This window comes from Mobula birostris, chromosome 3, assembly GCF_030028105.1.
Source record: "Mobula birostris isolate sMobBir1 chromosome 3, sMobBir1.hap1, whole genome shotgun sequence".
In the NCBI taxonomy this organism is placed as follows: Eukaryota; Metazoa; Chordata; class Chondrichthyes; order Myliobatiformes; family Myliobatidae; genus Mobula; species Mobula birostris.
Window position 1 is genome coordinate 40,557,081 of NC_092372.1, and position 21,713 is coordinate 40,578,793.

Here is a 21,713-nt window from a genome sequence, read left to right on the forward strand (position 1 = left end):
TTACAGCCAGAAGCATCCTCCTAAATTATGCAAACAACCAAGTCAAGTGTTTGCCCTTTGTTGTGATGTACTCCAGAACTTGTTGCATTTTAGCTAAACTGTATCAGCACAGCTACAACACTGGCATCTACCCACCAATGCAAAAAAATTGACTGGGTATGTCATGCCACAAGAAACAGGACTAATTCTACCAGCTCTATTACCACCTCATGTAGTCAACTTTGAGTTATCAACATAATAATGGAAAGGACAAGAAAAGGCAATCAACCGTGCAGTCAAGCAGCATGTGGTTAGCAACAACCTCCTGACAAAAGCTCCGTCTGGGCTCCAACAAAGTCAGTAAGCTTCTGAGCTCATTGCAGTTAGTCCAAACATGGACAAATAAACAGAGCTCCTGCAATGAACTGAGAGTATCTGCCCTTAACATTAAGGCAACATTTGAGTGTGGCATCAAGGAGCCCTGGTTAAACTGGAGGTAATGGGAATCAGAAGGAAAGCCCTCCCTCCACTGGTTGGAATCATACCTAGCAGATAGGAAGATAACTGCATGGTTGGAGGTCAATCATCATAGCCACAGGACATCTCTGCAGGAGTTCCTGAGGTGAAGCTTCCTAGGCCTGACCATCTTCAACTGCTTCTTCAATCATAAGGTCAGAAGTAGGGATGTTTGTTGATAGTTGCACAACATTCAATGCCATTCATAACTCCAGAGATCATGAATTAGTCAACATTAAAATTCAGCAAGACCTGGCAATATCCAGGCCTCAATTGAGGTGGCAATTAACTTGCATGCTATAAGTGTCAGGCAGTGACAAACAAGAGAAAAACCATTACCATCACCAAATCCCCCAATCTCATTATCCTGGAGATTGCATTGACTAGAAAATGAACTGGTGTAACCACATACACAATTTCATATCTGATTTCATATCTCCTCAAATTCTGACCTTAAGTACAAAGCTAAAGTCAAGGGAGTGATGGAATACTTAATACTTGCCTGGATGAGTGCAGGTTCAACAATGAGAGATTCAACACCTTACAAGACATAGCAATCTGCCTGGTAGGAAACCCATCCACAACCATTCACTCACTCTACCACATAGTAGCTACAGGTTGTAAGACTATCGGATACATTGCTGCAACTCACCAAGACTCCTTAGCCAACTCTTTCCAGACCCACAGTCTCTACCAACTAGAAAGTTCAAGGTAAATTTTATTATTTTATATGTCACCGAATACTACTGTGAGATTCATTTTCTTACAGGCATTCACAGTAGAACAAAGAAATACAACAGAATCAATGAAAAACGACATACAAACAAAATCTCTCAAATTGTGCAGAACAAAAATGCGTAGTAATACTTAAAATATATTACCAAACAAATAATAATGAGGACAAGGGTTGCAGAACCCTTGAAAGTGAGTCCAAAGGTTGTCTTCAAGGGACAATTTCGAATGAGGTTGGAGGCGACATCAGATGCACGGCAACTCTGGCAGGCTTTGCAAGACATTACTTCTTACAAAACGAAACCCAATAGCATGAATGGCAGCGATGTTTCACTACCAGATGAAATCAACGCCTTCTATGCCCGCTTTGAAAGGGAGGACACAGCTACAGCTGTGAAGATCCCTGCTGCACCCGGTGACCCTGTGATCACTATCTCACAAAGAAAGTGAACCCTCGCAAGGCGGAAGGTCCCAATGGAATACCTGGCAAGGCTCTGAAAACCTGTGCCAACCAACTAGTGGGATATTCAGGGACACTTTCAACCTCTCACTGCTACAGGCAGAAGTTCCCACTTGCTTCATAAAGGCAACAATTATTCCGGTGCTTAAGAAGGATAATGTGATCTGCCTTGATGACTATCACCTGGTAGCATTCACATCGACAGTGATGAAATACTTTGAGAGGTTGGCCTGAATACTAGACTGAACTCCTGCCTCAGCAAGGACCTGGACCCATTGCAATACGCCTATTGCCACAATAGGTCAACGGCAGACACAATCTCAATGGCTCTCCACATGGCTTTAGACCACCTGGACAATACAAACACCTACGTCAGGATGCTGTTCACCAATTATAGCTCAGAATTTAATACCATCATTCCCACAATCCTGATTGAGAAGTTGCAGAACCTGGGCCTCTGTACCTCCCTCTGCAATTGGATCCTTGACTTCCCAACTGGAAGACCACAATCTGCGCGGATTGGCGATAACATCTCCTTCTCACTGACAATCAACATTGGCGCACCTCAGGGGTATGTGCTTAGCCCACTGCTCTACTTTTTATATACACATGATTGTGTGGCTAGGCATAGCTCAAATACCATCTATAAATTTGCTGATGATACAACGATTGTTGGTAGTATCTCAGGTGGTGACAAGAGGGTATACAGGAGTGAGATGTGCCAACTAGTGGAATGGTGCTGCAGCAACAACCTGGCACTCAACGTCAGTAAGGCGAAAGAGCTGATTGTGGACTTCAGGAAGGGTAAGACGAAGGAACACATACCAATCCTCAGAGAGGGATCAGAAGTGGAGAGATTGAGCAGCTTCAAGTTCCTGGGTGTCAAGATCTCTGAGGATCTAACCTGGTCCCAACACACTGATGTAGTCATAAAGAAGGCAAGACAGCGGCTATACTTTATTAGGAGTTTGAAGCGATTTCGCAGGTCATCAAATACACTCAAAAACTTCTATAGTTGTACTGTGGAGAGCATTCTGACAGGCTGCATCACTGTCTGGTATGAAGGGGCTACTGCACAGGACCGAAAGAAGCTGCAGGAGGTTGTAAATCTAGTCGGCTCCATCTTGGGCACTAGCCTACAACATACCCAGGACATCTTTAGGGAGCTGCGTCTCAGAAAGGCAGCGCCATTATTAAAGACCTCTAGCACCCAGGGCATGCCCTTTTCTCACTGTTACCATCAGGTAGGAGGTACAGAAGCATGAAGGCACACACTCAGTGATTCAGGAACAACTTCTTCCCCTCTGTCATCCAATTCCTAAATGGACGTTGAACCCTTCGACACTACCTCACTTTTTTTTGAATATACAGTATTTCTGTTTTTGCATGTTTTTAATCTATTCAATATACATATACTGTAATTGATATTATTATTTTTATTTCATTTTTTTCTATATTATGTATTGCATTGAAATGCTGCTGCTAAGTGAACAAATTTCACGTCACATGCCAGTGATAATAAAGCTGATTCTGATTCAGTGTTGTGGTGAGTGAAAATTCTCACACTGGTTCAGGAGTCTGATGGGTGAAGAGTAACAGCTATACCTGAAACTGGTGGTATGGGACCTGGGACTCCTGTACCTCCTTCCTGAAAGTATCAGCAAGAGGACAGCATGGCCTGGATAGTAGGGGTCCTGGACAATGGATGCTGCTTTCTTGTCACAATAAGGAGGAGGGCAGCAAAAGCATAAAAACACCAGCATCTTGATTGTACATCATTGTTCCTTCACGGTCACTGAGTCAAAACCTTACCTCTGCCTCCCTAATAGCAACATGTGGGTACCCATGCCTCAAAGACTGCTGTGATTCAAGAAGGCAGCTCACCTTCTTAAAGGGCAGTTAGGGATAAGTATTTAAATGCTAGCTTTTAAGGTGAACATTAAAAACGCTCATCCCTTGAATGAATAAGAAAATCTTCCCCTTCAAATATATAACCAGATTTTGCTAAAGTGGAAAAAGTTAAAGGTTTCATCCCCAGCCAGTGTACATGATAATGGGCATAAGAAAGAGTGCAATATGATAATTTTGGAGCTTGTCACCTGATTTCTTCTATTTAAAAAATAGCCCTTTTCATTTTCATGGTTATTTAAATTAAAAACGAAATAAATACAACCAAATAATAATGACTTTTGGAGCATTTATCCTGAATTATGTAAATAATGATGAATTCATTTCAACTCACAGGTTACTGTAGCCATATCGAAAGAATTCCATGGAGGAGTTCCAATCTGGGTGATTGTCCTGAGTATTCTTGCTGGCCTGCTGCTCCTAGCTCTTGTGATACTGGCACTGTGGAAGGTTAGTGTCTCTGCTCTCCTATTCAAATTACTTGCCTCCTCCTCTTTCAGATCTCCAAACTTGAGCAAGAACAAATTCCTTCTCTTTAGCAATTGTTTAGACACTTAATTTTTTAATGGCTTGGCAAAATGCAAAATGAAATATTAGCCAGCAAAATATAAGCAAGGCTAGACAGGTATAGGATGCTTAGCAGTAAAATTTAAATTTCAGCCGGTGATTTCAACCAAGTGAACTTTGAGAAGAGTGCCAGCCAGTGGTTTGGTTTTTCATGTCGACTTAGTGATAATACCGGCTGATCTGAGTTAAGTGAGAAGCCATCCACATTGCGACTGAAGATATCAATGTAGTGGCAGGGAGTTCTTCACAAGATAAAAAAAAAACTGTAGCTAGACAAAAATCTGTTGTTCAGTTTAAAAGAAAATCACTGTCCAGAATTGACACTAATTACCAGGCATTTAATCCTCAGCAAAAAATGTCAGAGGAGAATCATATTGTTGAAGATGGCTACATAAAAGTTGCATTCTTTGAGAAATGAAACATGGAAACGTGCCCTCAGTCCATCGAGTCTGCTCCGTCTAACTTGTGTAATCCATAATTACACAAATCCTACTTGAGTCATTTTTTTAAATCCTCCCCTGCCACCATTTCTGTTCACTTCCCTGAGATTCTATCACTCACCCACACACTAGGGGGTAACTTACAGTGGCCAATTAACTGAACAACCTGCACGACTTTGGATTGGGGGGGGAGGAGCCAGAGTGCACCCAGGAAACCCAGACAGTATCAGCGAGAAGTCAGAATTGAAGTAGAACTGTGAGGCAGCAGCTGTACTGGCTGTGTCACGGTGCCACCCCAGTCTTCAGTGGTAGAAGTGATAAAAAATTCATAGCAGTGGCATTTGTGGCCCTCCATTGGTCTGCGTCGACCATGGATGTTACACCTTAGCTGTCAAAGTTGATACATAAGCCAGTGTGCAGGTCAGGGCAGTACGATATGGAGAGCAAGCAGCAGTTTTCCCCTCTCCATGCAGCGGGCAGCAGATGAATCTAAAGGAACAGCAGAAACCGATACAGTTTGGCACCAGTGGTATCACAGGAGTAACCAGTTAGTGTTGAGCTCAATGTAGAGCTGCCTTAGGAACACCAGCTCTGGAACTTTCCTTGAGGTTTTCTCCTGAAGCTTTCTCCATGAGTGGGTATTGCCACAAGGCAGCGGAGGTTTGAAATCAGAGTTTTCCTTCTCCTTGATGTGCTGCCAACCACGGGTGATGAACCCCATCTGCCCAAAGCGACTGATTTTAGGGTGCCAGTGACCCACCCTTGCCCCTTCTTCTGTCATTAGAAATAGTTCTGCTGGGCTTAGTAACTAAGCAAAACACAAGAGCCAGGAGATGGACTTGGTTGTCAGAGGCTATTTGAGATGCTTGCCAAGAGAAGCACTTAATAGGTAGTAGGAATTTATCCACACTAACCCCCAGTGGCTATTATAGCCTTAAGGAATCAACAGTGGGATTATAGCACTGCCAATGGATCTCTAAGTGACAGTTTCAAATATAAAAACAGATTTTATAAAATTGGTGGCCAATCCATTGTATTGCCAGAGGAGTAGATGGGGATTCTGCTGCGATGTCAGTATGGCATTTCGAATATGTTTATTCAGTCTGTTCCTGTAGTGGACAGTACTCCATTGGCTAGAAAGTGGACTTTCCTTAAACGGTGTGCTTAATAGATGCTATATTTAGTGCAAGAAATTGATCAATGGGACCCAAAAATGCAAAACTAAGAAAATTTACCTTTAGGTGGTTTTCAAGTTGATCACTGCATTAAAACACATCCTGTAATAGCCACTTGCTGCAACTGAAATGGTTGTACATGTGCCACAAGGAGTCATAGGAAGCAAGTTCCTGCCTCAAAGAACTCTCTGCATGACAGCCATGGTATAATGCCAAAAAACGGCCCGAAACTTGATGGTCTGCCAGCTGACGGAGATGTCCGTGACTGAATGCTGCCGACTGGCACACTCTCGTCTGCAGGAGTACGTTCTGAGGGATGCACTCAAACTTGGTGCAGCCACCGCGAAGGCCCGGTGGGGAAGGACCACAGTTTAACGTTCATCACCCGTAGGAGGGGGAGAGGTTGGGTGGGGAGGAGACCTACCCTCATCAGCGGTGTGGACATATAACCAACATGGTGCCCAAGGAGTAGGTGGAATTGTTAATTTGGGAAAGTATTAGAGCCATTGCCTGCCTTTATTGTTGAAAATTTTGATTGTTAATAAGTCTTAACTCTTGACCAAGGGTTGAGAGTAAACGCATGATTTACTGTAAACATCTTTCATTTGTAAATGAACAGAGAGTCAACGCAAAATTTTATTGTTAATAACTGTATTGAATAAGGACTCACAGTCAACGAATGGTTTTCTTTTCTTGTATGTAATTATTTTTATTTTGTAATATTTCTGAATAAAGTATTTTTGGAAAAAAAAACACTGCTACAGAGGTAAGAAAAGTACAGAAGTGTGAGAGAGATAAGGGCCATCATAATGTACGGCCATAGCTGTAGTCAGCGGGTACATTGAATCCTAAATCACAAATAGCAGTGATGTGTGAAATATGCAAAACATTAAAACCTCAAGAAGGCAAACATCTACATATCAACATCCATGTGCAAACTGTTGATTTATATCTCCTTACTAATTTGTAGAATGGTTTTCTTTTTGTTTTCTGATAAATAAAACAGTTCATTCATTGCTTTTTTTTTAACCTAAATTTCTGTCAGTAAGGCAGCGATGATCACATTAATAATATCACAAAATGAGTGTTGGAAAAATATCAGCTGTAATACTGAGATGTCAAGTTGAAACTGCCCCCTTGTTAAAACATTTTTAAAATAGCAGTGGTGTGCAGTTTGTAAAATACTTATCTTAAATGATTGTTGGAACTTAAAATCATTAAGAGTAGTACTTTTGCATATAAGAGATTCCTCAATTGTTTTTAGGCCTCCCTATTGCATGCTTACTCTGACAAGGAGGAGCCAAGCCAGCTGCTACGTAAAGGCTGACAACCAAGGCATATACTTCATGTCTTGCATCATAAGATATAGGAGCCGGATTAGGCCACTCGACCTATCGAGCCCTTCATTCCAACATAGCTATTTATTATTGTTCTAAGACCAGAGGCCCCCTGCCTCAGAATAGAGGGGCGTCCTTTTAGAAAGGAGATGAGGAGGAATTTCTTTATCCAGAGAGCAGTGAATCTGTGGAATTCATTGCCACTGCAGCTGTGGAGGCCAAGTCTTAATGTATATTTAAGGCAGATTCTTGATTGGTCAGGGCATGAAGGGATATGGGGGGAAGGCAGGAGACTGGGGCTGAGAGGGGAAAATGATCAGCCATGATGAAATGGCAGAGCAGACTTGATGGGCCAAATGGCCTAATTCTGCTCCTCTATCTTATGGTCTTATTTTGTTAAGCAGCCTCATGTACAGGACCTTGTTAAAGGCCTTCTGAAAGTCCAAACAAACAACATTTACTGATTGTCTGTCCTGCCTTTTATTTCCTCAAAGGATTCCAACAGATTTGTCAGACAAGATTTCCCCTTAAGGGAACTATACTGACTTTGGCCTATGTTATCATGCACCTCAAAGTACCCCAAAACATCATCCTTAATAAGAATCTAAAATCTTCCCAAACCACTGAAGTCAGTCCTTTCTTTTGCTTTCCACCCATCTTAAGGAGTAGGGTAACGAAGGCAATTTTCCAGAATCAACTGATTCTTGAAAGGTCATTACTAACGTCTCCACAGTCTCTTCAGCTACGTCGTTCAGAACCCTGGGGTGTAGTCAGTCTGGTCCAGTTGACTTATCTTAGTGTCTCGGATTCACACTCTTCAGCCTCTTCCCTAACTCCCAATACAGACTGCCCATGACCTCTTTCCCCCTTTGTACCGATGCCATTGCTGCCAACGTGCACCACAACTGCTGGCTGCTCACCCTCCCTCTTGAGAATCTTCTGCAGTCACTCTGAGACATCCTGGACGCTAGCACCTGGGAGGCAACACGCCATCCTGGTTTCTCTTTTGTGGCCACAGAATCTGTTGTCCATCCCCTTCACCACCGAGTCTCCTGTCACTATCGCTCTGCCTTGTTTTACCCTTCCCTGCTGAGCCTCAGAGCTAGCCACATTACCACTTCCCTGCCTGCTGCTGCTGCGCCTAATAATTCAACACCCACCATACCCCCCCAGCAGTATCCAAAGAGGGTATACTTGTTGCTGAGGAGAACCCTTCACTGACTGCTTATTCTCCTTACTTCTCCTGCTGGTCGTCCACCTACTTTCCAAAGCCTGCACTCTGGGTGTGGCCACCTCAGTAAAAGTCTCACCTTTGGAGTTTTCAGCCTCCCCGATGGTCCTGAGTGCATTCAGCTCCAGCTCCAGTTCCTTTTACTACTTTCACGTGGATTTGGAGAAGCTGCAGTTGTATCTCATGCAAACGACGTCAGGATTATCCAGTTCCTAATCATAGTCATAGTCATACTTTATTGATCCTGGGGGAAATTGGTTTTCGTTACAGTTGCACCATAAATAATAAATAGTAATAGAAATAGTAATAGTAATATTACTATTAGTAAATAGTAATAGTCATGGAAATAATAAATAGTAATAGAAAAATAGTAATAAATAGTCAAATAGTAATATGTAAGTTATGCCAGTAAATTATGAAATAAATCCAGGACCAGCCTATTGGCTCAGGGTGTCTGACTCTCCAAGGGAGGAGTTGTAAAGATTGATGGCCACAGGCAGGAATGACTTCCTATTACGCTCTGTGTTGCATCTTGGAGGAATGAGTCTCTGGCTGAATGTACTCCTGTGCCCACCCAGTACATTATGTAGTGGATGGGAGACATTGACCAAGATGGCATGCAACTTGGACAGCATCCTCTTTTCAAACACCACCATGAGAGAGTCCAGTTCCATCCCCACAACATCATTGGCCTTACGAATGAGTTTGTTGATTCTGTTGGTGTCTGCTACCCTCAGCCTGCTGCCCCAGCACACAACAGCAAATATGATAGCACTGGCCAACACAGACTTGTTAAACATCCTCAGCATCGTCTGGCAGATGTTAAAGGACCTCAGTCTCCTCAGGAAATAGAGACGGCTCTGACCCTTCTTATAGACAGCCTCAGTGTTCTTAGACCAGTCCAGTTTATTGTCAATTCGTATCCCCAGGTATTTTAATCCTCCACCATGTCCACACTGACCCCCTGGATGGAAACAGGGGTCACCGGTACCTTAGCTCTCCTCAGGTCTACCACCAGCTCCTTAGTCTTTTTCACATTAAGCTGCAGATAATTCTGCTCACACCATGTGACAAAGTTTCCTACCGCAGCCCTGTACTCAACCTCATCTCCCTTGCTGATGTATCCAACTATGGCAGAGTCATCCGAAAACTTCTGAAGATGACAAGACTCTGTGCAGTAGTTGAAGTCCGAGGTATAAATGGTGAAGAGAAAGGGAGACAAGACAGTCCCCTGTGGAGCCCCAGTGCTGCTGATCACTCTGTCAGACACACAGTGTTGCAAGCACACGTACTGTGGTCTGCCAGTCAGGTAATCAAGAATCCATGATACCAGGGAAGCATCCACCTGCATCGCTGTCAGCTTCTCCTCCAGCAGAGCAGGGCGGATGGTGTTGAACGCACTGGAGAAGTCAAAAAACATGACCCTCACAGTGCTCGCTGGCTTGTCCAGGTGGGCGTAGACATGGTTCAGCAGGTAGACGATGGCATCCTCAACTGCTAGTCGTGGCTGGTAGGCGAACTGGAGGGGATCTAAGTGTGGCCTGACAATAGGCCGGAGCAGCTTCAGAACAAGTCTCTCCAGGGTCTTCATGATGTGGAAGGTCAATGCCACCGGTCTGTAGTCATTGAGGCCGCTGGGGCGTGGCGTCTTCAGCACAGGGACGAGGCAGGACATCTTCCACAATACAGGAACCCTCCGGAGCCTCAGGCTCAGGTTGAATACATGGCGAAGTACTCCACATAGCTGAGGGGCACAGGCTTTGAGCACCCCGGTACTGACACCATCCGGTCCTGCAGCCTTGCTTGGGTTGAGACGTTTCAGCTGTCTTCTCACCTGTTCAGCTGTGAAGCCCACCGTGGTGGTTTCGTGTGGGGGAGGGGTATAGTCATGAGAGCAGGGTGGGGGACTGTGAGGAGGGGTAGGAGGGGAGAGTGGAATATGTGTTGGTTGGGGGCCAACAACAGATGGCTCATGTGGGGGATGGGCAGGGGTCACAATGTCAAATCTGTTAAAGAACAGGTTAAGTTCGTTGGCCCTGCCCACACTGCCCTCAGCTCCTCTGTTGCTAGTTTGCCGAAACCCAGTGATGGTCCTCATCCCCCTTCAGACCTCCCTCATGTTGTTCTGCTAGAGTTTCCACTCAAGCTTCCTCCTGTACCTGTCTTTAGCCTCCCTGATCGGTCCCTCTGTATTGCCCTCAGCTCCTCCCTATTTCCATCCCTAAACATCCTCTTTTTAGCATTCAGGATGTCCTTAATGTCCATTGTCACCCATGGCTTGTTATTTGAATAACAAAGGACAGTTCTTGTCGGAACATTGCAGTCCACACAGAAGTTAGTAATCAGTGATGCATTCTGTGAGCCCATCAATATCCTCTCCATGTGGCTCACAGAGTGCCTGACAGTTTGTCACCTCAAAACAACCCTGGAGCACCTCATAAGCCTCCTCCGACCATTTCCTCACTGTCCTCGAAGTTGCAGGTTTACTCTTCACCAGAGGCACGTAGCAGGGTTTTAGATGCACCAGGTTGTGATCTGACCTTCCCAGTGGGGGGAGGGGAGAGGAGCTGTATGCATCCCTAACGTTAGTGTACATCAAATCCAGAGTCCTCTCCCCTCTGGTTGTACAGCTCTGGTTGGGCAGTGTTCTAGCCACGGTAACCTGGTTGAAGTCACCCGAGATGGTAATGAGAGCACTCGGGTGCTGGGTTTGTAATCTGGCTATGACAGTGTAAATGATGTTACACACCTCTGTCCTGTCCTAAAGAGGAGTCCAGCATTAGTCTGGCACTAATGCTATGAGTACAAATATGAAACACTCCATTTCAAGGATGACTTATAACATTGTTGCATAAACGATGACATGATGCATTACACCAGAAAACCCAGAGTAAAAAAAAATTAAAAATAACGTACATAAAACTAGATAGAGAAAATAGGAAGAACTTATTTCTCTTTGTATAGATGTTATAAATCAGATGGTACACTGTAGATAGTAGAAGGGTTAGGGGGAGGTGGGAAAAATAGTTAATCCAGAATGATAGGAATTTGGACCTCTGGAATTTGAAAAACTATAGAAACCACAGAAAAACTACAGCACAGAAACAGGCCTTTTGCCCTCCTTGGCTGTGCTGAACTATTTTCCGCCTAGTCCCACTGACCTGCACACGGACCATATCCCTCCATACACCTCCCATCCATGTATCTGTCCAATTTATTCTTAAATGTTAAAAAAGAACCCGCATTTACCACCTCGTCTGGCAGCTCATTCCATACTCCCACCACTCTTTGTGTGAAGAAGCCCCCACTAATGTTCCCTTTAAACTTTTCCCCCCTCACCCTTAACTCATGTCCTCTGGTTTTTTTTCTCCCCTTGCCTCAGTGGGAAAAAGCCTGCTTGCATTCACTCTATCTATACCCATCATAATTTTATATACCTCTATCAAATCTCCCCTCATTCTTCTATGCTCCAGGGAATAAAGTCCTAACCTATTCAACCTTTCTCTGTAACTGAGTTTCTCAAGTCCCAGCAAAATCCTTGTAAACCTTCTCTGCACACTTTCAACCTTATTAATATCCTTCCTGTAATTTGGTGACCAAAACTGAACACAATACGCCAGATTCAGCCTCACCAATGCCTTATACAACCTCATCATAACATTCCAGCTCTTATTCTCAATACTTTGATTAATAAAGGCCAATGTACCAAAAGCTCTCTTTATGACCCTATCTACCTGTGACGCCACTTTTAGGGAATTTTGTATCTGTATTCCCAGATCCCTCTGTTCTACTGCACTCCTCTGTGCCTTACCATTTAACCTATATGTTCTACCTTGGTTTGTTCTTCCAAAGTGCAATACCTCACACTTGTCTGTATTAAGCTCCATCTGCCATTTTTCAGCCCATTTTTCCAGCTGGTCCAAGTTCCTCTGCAGGCTCTGAAAAACTTCCTCACTGTCCACTACACCTCCAAACTTTGTATCATCAGCAAATTTGCTGATCCAATTTACCACATTATCATCCAGATCAGTGATATAGGTGACAAATAACAATGGACCCAGCACTGATCCCTGTGGCACACCACTAGTCACAGGCCTCCACTCTGAGAAGCAATTCTCCTACTACCACTCTTTGGCTTCTTCCATTGAGCCAATGTCTAATCCAATTTACCACCTCTCCATGTATACCTAGCGACTGAATTTTCCTAACTAACCTCCCAAGCAGGACCTTGTCAAAGGTTTCCAAACTAACCTCCCATGCGTGACCTTGTCAAAAGTGATGGATGTAGAAACCTTTGATCATACTTAAACAGTCATAAGGTGTGTACATGATCTGTAAGAGGGTCGAGCTGGGACTGGAAGTTAAAGGTAGGTTGGGAAGCTATTTTTTTACTAGTACAGGCAGTGTTGAGCAAACAGCCTCCTTCTGTGTTGTAAATTTTATGTCATTCTATAAACAGATAACCATCTGAGGTCTATAAATGATACATGGTCTAATCTGTTAAACCACATTCCATTACAATACTAAGGGACAAAAGTCTGAAAGCACGTGCTACCAGGCTCAATCTGCTGTTAAAGAACCATTAAATGGTCCAATTTTATGATAAAATAGTCTGTTGAACATACAATCTACCTCAATTTGTCTTGTATTTTAATTTCTACCTGCGCTGCTCTTCATCTGTAACTGTAGCACTCTACTCTGTATTGTAGTGTTGTTTTCCCCTGTCTTGCTTAACTGCATTGTCATAATAAAATTATCTGAATGGATGGCATGCAGTGTTTGAGGGTCAGCACAACATTGTGGGCCGAAGGGCCTGTAATGTGCTGTACTATTCTATGTTCTAAACAAAAGTTTTTCACTGTACTTCAGTGCATGTGACAATAATTGCCAATTTATCTCCTGGTTTATTATACATACTGTATATTATGCTAGAAACGCTGCACAATTGTATTTACATTGTGATTTTTTAAAATAAGTTTCATTTGAATATCCTCCCCCCCCCCCCCCCCACCAACATTTACAATTACAATGCTTATAAGACATCTTGACAGGTAGCTGGACAGGAAAGGTTTATGTGGATATGGGTCCAACGCGAGCAGATGAGGCACTACCTCACATTTTTTTTAATATACAGTGTTTCAGTTTTTGCACATTTTTAAAAAATCTATTCAATATACGTAATTGATTTACTTGTTTGTTTATTATTATTGTTTTCAAGATTCAAAGATTCAAAAAACTTTATTGTCATTCTAACCGTACATCAGCTCTGCAGGGCAGAATGAGACAGCATTTCCCAGAAGCAGTGCAATCACAACATAAACGCAACACTAAATAATAAACATAACAATAAATAGTAAAACACAACAGCCACATGTCAGTTAAAATCAGTTATAAGTGTCCAGTGCAAGTTAAAAGTGTCCAAAGCAGAGTCAGGTAGAGCAGCTATTTAGCGGTCTAACTGCCTGTGGGAGGAAGCTGTTTAGTAGCCTTGTGGTTTTAGTTTTGATGCTCCTGTAACGTTTGGCAGAAGAACAAACAGTTCATGGAGGGGGTGTGAGGGGTCTTTAATGATGTACCATGTCTTCTGGAGGCATCGACTCTGAAAGAGGTCTTGGACAGAAGGTAAGGAGACCCCAATAACCTTCTCTGTTCCCCTAACCACCCTCTGCAAGGCTTTTTTGTTGACAGCACTGCAGCTGGAGTACCAGGTTGTGATGCAAAAGGTCAGCACACTCTCAACCACGCCTCTGTTGGATGTAGTTAAGATGTTAATGGGGAGTGATGCTTGTTTAAGCTTCCTCAGAAAGTGCAATCTCTGCTGGGCCCATTTCACAATCCCAGTGGTGCTCCTGGACCAGGTGAGATTGTCCAAGATCTGCACCCCAAGGAACTTGATGTTTTCCACTCTCTCCACTGTGGAGCCGCTGATGCTGAGGGGTGTGTGCTCAGTCTGAGACTGTCTGAAATTGGCGATCATCTCCTTGGTTTTGGTGACATTAAGCATCAAGTTGTTATCACCGCACCAGCTCTCTAGGTGTTTGACCTCCTCCCTGGACATAGTTTCATCATTTTTGCTGATGAGCCCCACCACTATGGTATCATCAGCAAATTTAATGATCAGGTTCTCCTTGAATCTGGCTGCACAGTCATGTGTTAGCAGTGTAAACAGCAATGGGCTAAGCACACAATCTTGTGGGGATCCAGTGCTCAGTGTGATGGAGTCAGAGATGTTCCTGCCAACACGGACTGACTGTGGTCTGTCTGTCAAGAAATCCAGAATCCAGCGATATATTTTATTTATTATTATTTCTCTCTCTCTGCTAGATTATGTATTGCATTGAACTGCTGCTGCTAAGTTAACAAATTTCATGTCACACGCCGGTGATACTAAACCTGATTCTGATTCTGATCTTGACACTAGCATCATGGTCAGCATGGACAAGTTGAGCCAAAGGGCCCGTCTCCATTCTGTAATCCTCACATTCAAAGATCTGGTCCGAGATTCACAGCAATATTTCATCCCATGAAATCTCCTCCTTCACGCTCTGCCCCTGCAACAAAACATTTAGGTATTGCTAGGGTAACAATGCCCCAAAAATTACCCTATTTTCTTGTTTATAACTGTTTCCACTAATCCCAGTATTACCTGCTACTCATCAGCCGCAGAAGGATGGACGGACATCTTGGACAAGCAATGGGAAGTACCCAGGGAGTAATAGGCCCTGTATTACAACATTCAATTTTTGAATTACTTTATTTTTAAACCTAAGGTTTCCAATTTTAAAAAGCGAGACATTTATCCAAGCATTGATACTGCCTTATGCAACTAATCTGCTGGCATGTTACATTTGAAATATTTTTCATAGTAGGTTCAAGCTGCTGAAACAATTTTTTTATGATTAATGATTCCTCTAATTACAGGCTGGATTTTTCAGAAGGCCGTTAAAAGAAAAAATGTGAAAAGTCGCAAGAACCTATTAACAGTACAATGGAAAGTAAAGGGTTTGTAGATAGCTATCTTTCAACTCCAGTTGTAAAATTCTGTTCATAGTGAAAATAATTTACAATGCCTTTCATGTATTGTTAATTGGAGTCTCATTTGTTAATACCATGTACATATTTATCTTTTTATTGTATTTACTGAAAAAATGCATTATTGCACAAAATTCAGCTTTCAAATCAATGATTTTATATACAGTACCAGAGATTTACCAGCTTTTCTTTGATCTTCTGAAAAATGACCCTATGGTATGCATATGCTGCCCAGTGAACGTGTATATTTATTGACGTAGTTAATTTTAAAGTCCCTGTTCATTTCATAGATGTCACAGTGTACTTGCGTATGTTGGCAGATGCATTTGAATTTATAGATTTAAAATTATTTTCACATTACATGCAGTGTTGTGAGGAAACATTCAAACAGATTTCTTTTGAATTTATAACAGTGGAATATGGCATGTACATATTTAGAATTTTTCAAGCTCTATGTAATCAAGCACGCAGGTTCCTAAAGGAATGGACTTGCAATAAAAGCAATGTGCATTGAACCTTAAAGACATTTGATTGGAAAGGAAAGGAATCTTGAGGCATCAGTTGTGTGAAAATGATGAATCTCAGAGGAGAGTGTGAAAAAGCAGACATGAAGAGGGAAGTTTATCCAACAAAAATGTGGCATGTTATTTTTCAGCAGTAATCTACCAGGAAAACTTAGCTTTGGTCCTTTGTGTAAGTCACAAATCACCCCTTTGCAAATCTATCAAAGTAAACTGAAGTGACTTGATATCAGGTCGGTCAAGTTAGTTTCGGCCTTCCGCACTGTCCACAAGAAGATCAAAAGTTCTACTTATCATCCAGTCTGGTATGGATGACTGTGATTTGACCACAATTAAATATTTTAAATGATCTGACTTTTCTTTCATACCCCACTTCTGGCTCAGTTATCCTTCACTGAACTTCCACCCTATTCATTGAGAAATGGTGTCGAGGGGTGAAAATCTCTGGGGCATTGGAAGTGGGAAGATTAAAAAAAAATCAGATGTGTTCCCAGCACTCCAAAAGTAATTTATGACTGGAGATTCTGTGAGTCTAGTGAATGGATTTCAGAACCAAAAACTGTGCTATATACTAGGGCAGAAATTGACTGGGATCTCCAGATGAGGGGAAAAAGGGTTGAGGGGAAGTGTATGATGGAAAAAATGCACTGGGGACATTGGAATTTAATTATTTTAGAACACAATTTGCAGCCAGAGATCTTTACTGAAGGTAAGGTGAATAAAACATAAACACAAGAGATTCTTCAGATGCTGGAAATCCAGAGTAACACACAAAATGTTGGAGAAACTCAACAGGTCAGGCAGCATCTATGGAATGAAATAGAGAGTTGATGTTTTGGGCTAAGACCCTTCTCAGCCTGGAAGATTGGCTCTTTATTTTTGCCATAAATGCTGTCTGACCTGTGAGTTACCCTGGCAATTTTTTCTTTGTCTTACGGTGAATAAAACAGATGCCTTCAACTCATGTCTTCCACTGTTGAATCAGTGTGTACTTTAAGGCCAGATGCAGAATCAGCAGCCTTTTATTTAATAATTCTTTTAAAAACTGTGTGATACTTGAAGTGGGGAATATAAAGGCCATTTTCAAGAGAAGAAAAAAGAAATAAATGATCTAATGCAGTTTCCTTTTAAATTATTATTCTGATCTGGGAGATCCTGGGGGGAAGTGGTAAATTTTACAGTCAGTGATCAACAAATCACCCCTCCCAATTATTACTCTTACAACAGACTCTCCCTGGACTGTTGCACTGACGTATGTAGTACCTAATAGACAGTCAAAACAATGTAGTTCTCTGCAAAAAATGTGAATAGTACATTTGACTCATAGGAGTAAGCCAACCCATGCAGCAACTTCATCATCTCCATGGTTACCTGCATGCCAGAAGCTGCTCTATTATTTATTCTTTAATAATGGTGGACTCACAGTTTTGGTTTTATTCTCTCTGCAAAATTGCAATTAATAATGCAAATCAATTGCTCCATGAGCTATCCTCCTTTCAAGCACATCTCCTTTGCAAAGGTAGAGCCAAGTTGTCTGGTTCCTCCCAGTGGGGAATGCTTGAGGCTTTGGATGAATAAGATCAAAAGGAGAGAGGGCTTTGAATTGCTGTTAATGGCCCCTCAGTGTTTTCCAAAACTCCCTGGGACAGGCAGACAGAAGCACAATCAGACAAAAATTGACATCAAAGTCATAAAAGAAATATTTTAACAGGTGGCAAAAGCGGATGTTTTCATTTGTCATATAGACAGAGAGAATGGTGCAGATGCAGCATTTTGGGAAGTGAAGGGGGACATTCCAAATCTCTGGCCTCATTTTCCAATCTCTTGGCTCACAGGTGGTCTTCATTACATACAGAAGATCCAGTCTATGATGTTAGCGAAGCAGCTGCAGAACTAAACCCTAATGGCAAGTCACAAGACAAGAAGGTCCACTGCTTTCAAAAGTATGTGCTTTAGATGGAACTCAGAAACAACTGATGTGTCCCTGGGTCATTGGTTCTGCAGCATGATCTGTGAAATTATTTTGGCTTTGACTTCTGTTCACTCAGATGTGACAGAGAATAGTAAGGAAATTATTTATAGACCAGTGGCAAAACAACCAGTATTCAGTCATTCCTAAAGTGCCACTTGTGATTTCCTATTTTTATTGTAATCAGTGAACCAAAGCAGCACTTTATCGACTAATTACTCATATTTGTTTCTTTTCCTTTCATTTTGTGTAGCTGGATTATTAGAGGTATTGGAAGAATAATGTTTCTACTTCAACCCTATTTCGAAATCCTTGAGGAAACGTTGATTCTAATAATGTAACCACTGCCCACAAAATCATGCTTGAGACAATATTCTTTCACAAAGTGCACTCATGGAATATCCCATCACCTCATTGTACAGTAATACATATGTACAACACTGATACACACAGTGGACACTTTAGGCATATTTATGTTTGTGGTCTTCTGCTGTTGTAGCCTATCCACTTCGAGGTTCAACATGTTGTGCATTCAGAGATGAACTTCTGCACACCACTGTTATAACACGTGGTTACTTAAGTTACAGTTGCTTTCTTATCAGCTTGAACCAGTTTGGCCATTCTCCTCTGACAAGGCGTTTTTGTCCACAAAACTGCCACTCACTGGAAATTTTCTTTTGTTTCTAGCATCATTCTCTATAAACTCTAGAGACTGTTGTGCATGAAAATCCCAGGAGATCAGCAGTTTCTGAGATAATAAAACCACCCTGTCAGGCACCAACAATCATTCCACAGTCAAAGTCAATTAGCTTACATTTCTTCCCCACGCTGATGTTCGGTTTGTACAACTGAACCATTGAGTTAATGCACATTGCAGCTTTAATATAAAGTGTGATCAACTTATAGTGTGACAAAATTATTTCTATGTTCTTGTATAATCTGCTTTATGATTATGCGAAGCAAACTCTTTGAACACCGTCATCAAAGTGTATAAAACGTCTAACTAATGCTGTGGCATACCCAGTGTGTCAAACATGATCAATTTCATTTGCATCTTTAAAACCAGTATTCTATTTAGAGCGAAGGCTCAGCAAGTCAAATAGTTCTCTTTTACAGAAGAGCTTATAGAGTCCTACACTGCCCCTCACATCTATCAAATCAAACCAATCTTAGCAAAGTACAGTACAGTACAGCCCTACAGCTATTATGTTGGGATGATCTTTTAACCTACTTCAACCAATCTAATTCTTCATTCCCACACATCCCTCCAGTTTTTTTTCCTTCTATATGTCCGTCTAAGAGTATTTGAAATGTCCCTCATGGATAAGCCTCTATCACCAACCCCAACTGTGCATTCCATGCACTTACCACTCTTTGTGAGTATTTAAAATAAAACTACCTCTGATATACCCACCTATTCTTTCCTCTAATTACCTTAAAAATATGGCCCCTCATTTGAGTTATTGTCACTCTGGGGGGAAAAGTCTATGGATGTTCAATCTATCTATGCCTCTTATCTTATACAACTCTATCAAGTCACCACTCATCCTCCTTCACTCCAAACAGAAAAGCCGTTGTTCACTCAACCTTTCCTCATAAGACGTGCTCTCTAATCAGAGCAGCATCCTAGTAAATCTCCTCTGCACCCTCTCGAAGGCTTCTGCACCCTTCCTATAGTGAGGCAACCAGAATCGAGCACAATACTCCAAATGTGGTTTAACCAGAGATTGATACAGCTGCAACATTAATGAAGGCCAACTCATCATATATTATCTTAAATACCTAGCAACAGATGTGGCAACATTGTGGGATCTATGGATGTGACCTCAGGATCGCTCTGTTCCTCCACACTACTAAGAGTCTGCCATTAACCCTGTATTCTGCCTTCAAATTTTAACTTACAAAAATGAATCACTTCACAAAATTGCACTCCATCTGCCACTTCTCAGATCAGCATTCTATCAATGTCCTGTTGTAACCTTCTTGAATATATTTATACCAAATATGAAAATTTAAGTTTGTAAGAAACATTTCACTTTGATTGCCAAAGGCACCATTAGGTTCTGAAACTAAGGCTATGAATTTCTTCAGAATGACTCCCACTTCTCCTTAGGAGTAATGGAAACATCTGTTAATTTGCATAAACAAACCTTGCATTTCTGGCAGAGTGGGATGGAGTGGGACCAGCTCTGAGATCAAAGTTCATTATTGGATTTGAGAACTTAGAAGGGAATGATACAGTTGATTCTATAGAGGAGTGAAATGCTTCCTATAGCTTCCAAAAAATCAGCTTAACAATACTTCCAGTGACACTAGCCAGAATAATTTCAATTGTGTTATGCCAACATTTTAATCAAATAATCAACATGAATTATTTTCCCAGGATAGTTTAGGCATACTTGTTTTGAAGTATCATCATCCCTGCTGGAATACCATAATTGCACTAACATCTGAATGTTGGCATAAATATGTTGTCAGTTTGGTGTGATGTCCGTTGGCTGTGAAGCTATTTGATCCTAAACTGGCTGTGATAACATGATAATGCTTCAGCTTTGACCTTTGGCCCCTCAGGTGAGAAACCTATCAGCACAAGGTAGATTCCACCTCAACTATAGCTCTTCAATTGATGGCCTTGTGCCATTAATCTTGTTGGAAGTTGAAAGGATGAACAGTCCAGAACTATCAATAATCCAGTCTGTTTTCCAATATCTATGAGTATACTTTCCAAAGATTACATTTTTATTCTCCTGGATTTTTTTGGTGTCTCCGCAAATGCCTTTATAGACACTGATAATCTTCACCTCACTAAGCACGCACAAATGCAGTTCACTGGGACATGAGAAGAAATTCCAAAATGTGGGACATTCTTCTGCACTTATCCAACCAGCTTTTGAAAAAGGGAACGATTGAAATTCCACCTTTGCAAATCATTGAGGCCCTTATGCACCTTCCTGAGATTGTAATGGTCTAGCCATCAAACTTTTCCAACTGTTCCCTAGAATATCTCTTAGGAAATTGGATATAGGACTATAGCATATTGTATCATCCAGCGTGACAATTTTTTTTTAATCCATCTCACATTGGGAAAAGAAGGCTGAAATGAGAAAAAATAAAACACTGTACATAAGACATCTAATACCTTATTTCTGTGCTCTGGTAAAAAGTAAGACCTGTGTTATTTTGAATTTCATGCAAAGAAGTTAAAGAATATAAACAGATTAACTCACAGTTTTTCACTTCATTTACTGAGAGAAGCACTGAATAAAAAATTGTTGTTACTTGCTGTAAATTGAAATAAATGGCAAGCATACAAAATAAATTATGTATTCTTATATATGGTTTTGTAGTTTATTTGATGATTAACGTATTAGGGAATCCAATAATCTACACTTAAATATGCAAAATAAATTATTTTGTTTCTTTTTATATTCTTTAGTTTTTTATCTGTTCATGAATTGCTACATTTGCACAAAAAATCAGAAATGTTTTTGTAGTATGGATGATTAATATTATACAGAAGATTGCTGAGTTTTTACAATCACTTTGTGAAGATTATCTTTAGTCATGTTCAAGGAATTGTCACAGGATGATCAAAAATTATTGGTTTCAACCTCAAAGTCATCTGAAAATCTTTCTGCTCTTAGAAGCTGTATTTATGACATTTCAACTGCTTGTCGTGAATAGACAAGGCCAAATTTATCCTGTGTTTAAGAATAGTCATAGTCATACTTTATTGATCCCGGGGGAAATTGGTTTTCGTTACAGTTGCACCATAAATAATAAATAGTAATAGAACCATAAATAGTCAAATAGTAATATGTAAATTATGCCAGTAAATTATGAAAT

The 21,713-nt window shown here is 41.3% G+C and overlaps 1 protein-coding gene across 1 annotated transcript in view; it reads left to right on the forward strand.

The window, feature by feature from the left end:
• itga1 (integrin, alpha 1) overlaps positions 1-15,664 on the forward strand; it is a 219,315-nt gene extending 203,651 nt beyond the window's left edge. The window contains 2 exon segments of the mRNA XM_072252495.1: positions 3,932-4,045; positions 15,267-15,664. Of these exon segments, the coding sequence (XP_072108596.1) occupies positions 3,932-4,045; positions 15,267-15,305 (153 nt within the window). The 3' untranslated portion in view covers positions 15,306-15,664.
• The last annotated feature ends 6,049 nt before the right edge of the window (positions 15,665-21,713 follow it).